This window comes from Acomys minous (assembly GCF_964271855.1).
Source record: "Acomys minous genome assembly, chromosome: 10".
NCBI classification, from domain to species: domain Eukaryota; kingdom Metazoa; phylum Chordata; class Mammalia; order Rodentia; family Muridae; genus Acomys; species Acomys minous.
In genome coordinates this window covers 108,571,590-108,578,237 of record NC_140491.1, presented here as the reverse complement: position 1 = coordinate 108,578,237, position 6,648 = coordinate 108,571,590, and the positions used below count along the sequence as shown (strand labels likewise).

Sequence of the window (6,648 nt, the reverse complement as noted above, 5' to 3'; positions counted from 1 at the left end):
GCCTACCTGGGAATACGGCCTCATATTCGGAGACTCCTGGACCAAGGCATACTGACTCCTTGTCAGTCTCCTTGGAACACCCCCTTGCTTCCTGTTAAAAAGCCCGGAACGGGAGATTATCGGCCGGTCCAAGACTTAAGAGAAGTCAACAAACGAGTTGAGGACATACATCCTACTGTCCCCAACCCTTACAACCTATTGACGGGGCTATCCCCAGACCATGTCTGGTACACTGTGCTGGACTTAAAAGATGCTTTCTTCTGCCTAAGACTGCATCCCTCCAGCCAGCCTCTCTTTGCATTCGAATGGAAGGACCCCGACTTGGGGATTTCGGGGCAACTAACATGGACACGGCTGCCCCAGGGATTTAAAAATAGCCCCACCCTGTTCGATGAGGCCTTGCACCGTGATTTGGCCGACTTCAGGGTACGATACCCAGACCTCATATTGCTCCAATATGTGGACGATCTCCTCCTGGCAGCCCCCTCTAAGGAGAGCTGCCAACGGGGAACCCACGCCCTCCTACAAGTCCTAGGACGGCTGGGGTATCGAGCCTCTTTCAAGAAGGCACAAATTTGCCAGACTGAAGTAACCTACCTAGGTTACTCCATCAAGGATGGACAGAGGTGGCTCACTCCGGCTAGAAAACAAACTGTCCTCCAGATCCCACCACCGCGGTCCCCCCGTCAGCTCAGAGAATTTTTAGGAACAGCGGGCTTTTGCCGCCTCTGGATCCCTGGGTTTGCGGAACTGGCAGCTCCCCTGTACCCCCTTACTAAGCCAGGAACGATGTTTGTCTGGGGGCCCACCCATCAACAGGCCTTCGAGGCTATTAAGACTGCCTTAATCTCAGCCCCCGCACTGGGGCTGCCCGATTTAACCAAGCCCTTTGAGTTGTTCATTGACGAGAAACAAGGCTACGCCAAGGGAATTCTAATTCAGAGACTGGGGCCCTGGAAAAGGCCTATAGCCTACCTCTCTAAGAAACTGGACTCCGTGGCAGCAGGCTGGCCCCCTTGCCTACGGATGGTTGCTACAGCCGCTTTGCTCCTTAAAGACTCTAATAAACTCACCATGGGACAGCCAATTACTATCTTAGCGCCCCATGCCATGGAATCCCTGGTCCGGCAGCCCCCAGACAGATGGCTCTCCAACGCCCGGGTTACACATTACCAGGCCATGCTTTTAGACTCGGACAGAGTCACCTTTGGGCCAACAACCAATCTCAACCCTGCCACGCTGCTCCCTCTCCCAGACGGGCCCGAGGATCATGACTGTCAGCAAGTCCTGGCGGAAATCCACGGAACCCGCCCTGACCTCACTGACCAGCCCCTCCCTCACCCAGACTTCGTTTGGTATACGGATGGGAGCAGCTTCCTGGATAACGGGACACGACGGGCCGGAGCGGCTATCACCACCACCGACCAGGTAATATGGGCCAGCCCTCTGCCCCCAGGGACCTCCGCCCAGCGTGCTGAACTGATCGCCCTGACCAAGGCCCTGGAACTGGCAAAAGGAAAAAGGCTAACAGTCTATACAGACAGCCGGTATGCCTTCGCCACAGCCCACGTACATGGAGAAATTTATCGGCGCCGAGGACTCCTCACCTCAGAAGGTAAAGAAATTAAAAATAAGACTGAAATCCTGGCCCTCCTGAAGGCCCTCTTTTTACCCCAGCAGCTCAGCATCATCCATTGCCCGGGCCACCAGAAAGGGGACTCTCCTGAGGCTCGAGGTAATCGGCTGGCTGACGAGACAGCCCGCCAAGCCGCTACAAGACCCCTCGACACTCTCGAGGCGCTCTCCTTACAAGGAGACACCGGAGCGCCAAGACAGCAGGACCGGAATTGGAAATTCACCGACGACGACATACAGAGACTTCAAAAGATGGGCGCGCTTCCTGAAGGCCCTGACCATTGGCGATACCAGGACAAGGTAGTCGTCCCCTCAAAAGAAACTGACTATTTGATTGACTACTTCCACAAGCTCACTCATTTAAGCGCCCAGAAGATGAAGACCCTCCTTGAAAAAGAAGAAACGGACTTTTACCTATTGGGAAAAAAGGAGGCCCTCCAGAGAGCCATTGACAATTGCCGGCCCTGCACGCTGGTCAACACCAACAAGTCCTTAAATTTGTCAGGAACTAGGGTTCGAGGGCACCGGCCAGGGACCCATTGGGAAATTGACTTCACGGAGATCAAACCAGGTATATACGGATACCGGTACCTGCTGGTCTTCGTAGATACTTTTTCAGGATGGACTGAAGCCTTCCCCACCAAACATGAGACGGCCAAGGTGGTTTCCAAGAAGCTTTTAGATGATATTTTCCCTCGCTACGGGATGCCACAGGTAATTGGGTCCGACAACGGACCAGCCTTCGTCTCCCAGGTAAGCCAGCAGGTGGCCAATCTACTGGGGATTAATTGGAAATTACATTGTTCTTATAGACCCCAGAGTTCAGGACAGGTAGAGCGCATGAATAGATCTATTAAGGAGACTTTGACTAAATTAACGCTTGCAGCTGGCACTAAGGACTGGGTGGCCCTGCTACCCCTGGCCCTATACAGGGTCAGAAACACCCCTGGCCCACATGGGCTTACTCCCTTTGAGATTGTCTATGGTTCACATGTTCCGATTGTTCACTTCCTTGACCCAGATATCGGCTCCTTCGCTACCAGGCCTTCCCTCCAGGCACATCTAAGAGCCCTCCAAGAGGTGCAAAATGAGGTATGGAAGCCCCTAGCCCGTGCTTATAAAGACCAGCTTGACAAGCCCCTGGCCCCTCACCCATTCCAGGTCGGAGACTACGTCTGGGTCCGACGCCACCGGACCAAGAACCTTGAACCCCGCTGGAAAGGACCTTACGCTGTTCTCCTGACTACCCCGACGGCTCTCAAGGTAGACGGAATTGCCACCTGGATCCACGCAGCCCACGTCAAGGCAGCCAGGGAGACAGACCCAGACAAGACAACATGGAAGGCCCATCGAACCGACAATCCCCTAAAGATAAGACTTTCCCGAACCTGATCCGCCCCATGACCCTTACTTTTCTCCTACTATCCCTCCCCTGGGCCCCGTCTGCCAGCCCTCACACTCCAGTACAACAAACCTGGGAGGTAACCAATGAAGAGGGAGACACCGTCTGGTCGGTCACCGCACTACACCCTCCATGGACTTGGTGGCCGGACCTGACGCCAGACCTCTGTAAGTTGGCAGCCGGGTCACTAACATGGGACCTTCCCGACCACACTGACCTCTCTAATCCCCCGGCTGAAAGACTATGCGTGCCAAATGGGATAGGAAGCACTCTCGGGTGCTCCGGACAGTTCCACCGGGCTAATCTTCGGTCCATTCAGTTCTATGTTTGCCCAGGACAAGGCCAATCTCGGCAGTTCAAGCGCCAATGTGGGGGGGCCCCTGATTTCTTTTGTGCCGCATGGGGCTGTGAAACCACGGGCGAGGCTTCCTGGAACCCCTCTTCCAGTTGGGACCTGATCACGGTAAAGAGAAACAGTAGCTATGACAGGCCAGGAGAAGGAGAAAGAAATGAGTATAAATACCTCCAGAATAAATGCGCCCCCTTCAATAGCCCAGAGGGGCCCTGCAAGAAAAAGTACTGCAACCCCATAGTTATCAAGTTTACAGAAAAAGGAAAGCAGGATCGCCGATGGCTTAAGGGGAACACTTGGGGGTTGCGATTGTATAAACCAAACAAAGACCATGGGCTAATTTTCAAGGTCAAGTTGACCCTGACTACCGCTCCCACCATGGCAATAGGCCCTAACCCTGTCCTGGCCGAGCCACCTCAAGCCCAGCCTAGACCCCAGGTGCTACCCCCACCCGCTCCACCGACGATGTCATTTTCGATAAATCCTAACACCCCCTCTGCCCTAGATTCACATCCTAACACGAGAAATCAGCTCCTGGACTTGGTAACGGGGGCATACCAGGCCCTAAACTATACTTCCCCGGAAAAGACTAAGGAATGTTGGATGTGTCTCACCTCCCAACCCCCTTACTATGAGGGAGTTGCCCTTACGACCAGCATTACCAACTCCTCCACCCCAGACAATAGGTGTCTCTCCAATACCCCTCACCGTCTTACGCTGTCTGAAATATCCGGTAAGGGGACTTGCTTAGGGACCGTCCCCTCGTCCCATAAATCCCTGTGCAACACCACTTTGACCAGCACCCTGAAAATTTCGGAAACCAGGTACCTCACTGGCCCAAATGGAACCTACTGGGCCTGTAACACTGGGTTAACCCCATGTGTCACAACATCCGTCCTTAAAATGTCTTCGGACTTCTGTGTATTAGTCCAGCTCTTCCCCAAGATCACATACCATGACCCCTCCGACCTATACCGCTATTTTGAGGGGATTAATCGTTACCCCCGAGAGCCAGTATCCATCACTCTGGCACTGCTACTGGGAGGATTAACAGTCGGGGGAGTTGCGGCAGGGATCGGAACCGGGACTACTGCTCTCACTCAGGTTACTCATTTTCAGCAACTACAACAGGCCATGAACGCAGATCTTCAAGCATTAGAAGAATCTATTAGTGCATTAGAACAGTCCCTGACCTCCCTTTCTGAGGTAGTGCTCCAGAATCGTAGAGGGTTAGATATTTTATTCCTGAAAGAGGGTGGACTCTGTGCAGCCCTCAAGGAAGAATGTTGTTTTTACGCTGACCATACAGGGGTAGTTAGAGATAGTATGTCCAAGTTGCGAGAGAGACTAAAACAGCGACAGTTGCAATTCGAATCAGGACGAACGTGGTATGAAAACTGGTTTAATAAGGCTCCTTGGTTCACCACTTTAATATCTACCATAACAGGCCCTTTGTTAATTATTGTTCTGCTCCTACTTTTTGGGCCCTGCGTTCTTAACAGACTGATGCAATTCATCCGAAACCAAGGCCACCTATCGGTTGTACAGGCCTTGGTTCTAACCCGACAATACCAACAACTCCAACAGACACAACCAGAGGTCATTGAATGAAAGATTTCATTCAATTTACAACAAGAGGGGGGAATGTAAGACCCCCTCCCCTGTGCACCCGGCATAGCAAGCATAGCAGCAGTAACGTTATCTTGCGAGGCAAGACTAGAATAATGGGCTCCCGAGATAAGATAAGGCCTGGAGCTCAGAAAAGAAAGATAAAAGCGCGCTTGTCCTTGTCAAACAAGATATTTATGGTCGGCCATCTGGCCCAGGGAGTGGGCAAACTCCCCTGTTCCCATCCGATGGCCGGGCCATAACCTCGCTCCATGTCAAACAAGATATTTATGGATGGCCACCTGGCCCAGAGAACAGATAAACCCCCCTGTTCCCAAAGCCCACCTAATGACCGGACTATAACCTCGCCTCATTTAAATTTACCAATCAGCGCCCTGTAACTATGCTTTTTCGCTTCTGTAACCGAGCTTCCCGCCAAACCCCCTATAAAGGACCCCCTAAAGACTCGCCCGGCGCGCCAGCCTCTTGGGAGACTGAAACGCCCGGGTACCCGTCCCCTTAATAATAAAGCCTCTTGCTTGTTGCAGCCGAAGCCTTGGTCTCGTTGGTTCTTGGTGGGGGTCTCCGCGTTAAGACCGCCGTGTCGGGGGTCTTACATCATCATAGATAGGGAAAAAAAAGGGGGGAGGTGCTTTTTACAGAACAGGAACCTCGGCTTGAATATGCAGGGGGAAAGGTGACATAACATAGGGAGGACAGAAAAGGGTGGTAGCCAGAAACGCTGCCAGAGAGGGCCAGAAGTGGAAAGCTTTTTCTCACTCAGCATGGTTTCCTCTTTCGTTTGGGAAGAGCTCATTATGTTGTCCTGTCGTTGGAGGTCATCTTTCTCCAACTTGCATTGTTCCTCAAGAAACACAGGAAGCCATTCCCTGTGACACAGACTTCCCTTCACAGCTCAAGCAGCATCAAGCCCTAAAATAAAGCCTAGCAATTAGGCTGGGCCAACATCAGAAAGGAGGGGCATTGGTGAGGTCTCTCGTGACTACAAAAAGCCATGGGAAGGGACCTGTTTTACTTTAGGGTGGAAGCTTTAAAGTCTTTCTTCTCTGTAACATGGATTTTATCTGTTCGTCCATCTGCTGAAGGACTTCTTAATTTCTGATTGTCTTGATGGCCCTGAGAGTTAACTACAGGCAGGCTCACATGATCCCTTCCTGCACAGCTGGGCCAGCTGTTTCCCAGAGAGCTGTTTTCCAGAGAGGTCTGAAGACAAAAGCTGCAGGTTGACTGTCCCCTAGAAATTGTTTATTTCGTGGGGTTGGAGCTCAAACCCAGGGCTTTATACATGCTAGGTAAACATTAGCCTCCCACCCTTACAATTTTCTATTTACAGGGTTTTGGATTCTTTTAATGCGGGCCATCTTTCTTACTACTTCACTCTCGACTTAAAACAAAAAATAGACTTACAATTGTTTGGGTTACATACAACAGATTAGTGAGCGTAAAGAGATCAGAACCAAGGGGCAGAGAACACAGAGGAAGATCCCTGCATTGTGGGCCATTCCCCAGGTCCCCGGTGTAGTGAAGGATTTGGCCAATAGCTGAAGGTTAAGGGAAGCAAACAGAAAAGAGAGACCCAAGCTGCATGCTAAACAGGGATGAGGTAGTGTAGCAGGAAAGTCAAAGGGAC

At 51.8% G+C, this 6,648-nt stretch overlaps 1 protein-coding gene across 1 annotated transcript; it reads left to right on the top strand.

The window, feature by feature from the left end:
- Positions 1-1,887: 1,887 nt before the first annotated feature.
- On the top strand, positions 1,888-3,323 carry LOC311607334 (uncharacterized protein; the record flags this gene model as incomplete). Its single annotated transcript, XM_084798990.1, has 3 exons — positions 1,888-1,935; positions 2,125-2,388; positions 2,797-3,323. The coding sequence occupies 3 exons, from the start codon at positions 1,888-1,890 to the stop codon at positions 3,025-3,027; spliced, it is 543 nt and encodes a 180-aa protein (XP_084655116.1). The 3' UTR covers positions 3,028-3,323.
- Between the last annotated feature and the right edge of the window lie 3,325 nt (positions 3,324-6,648).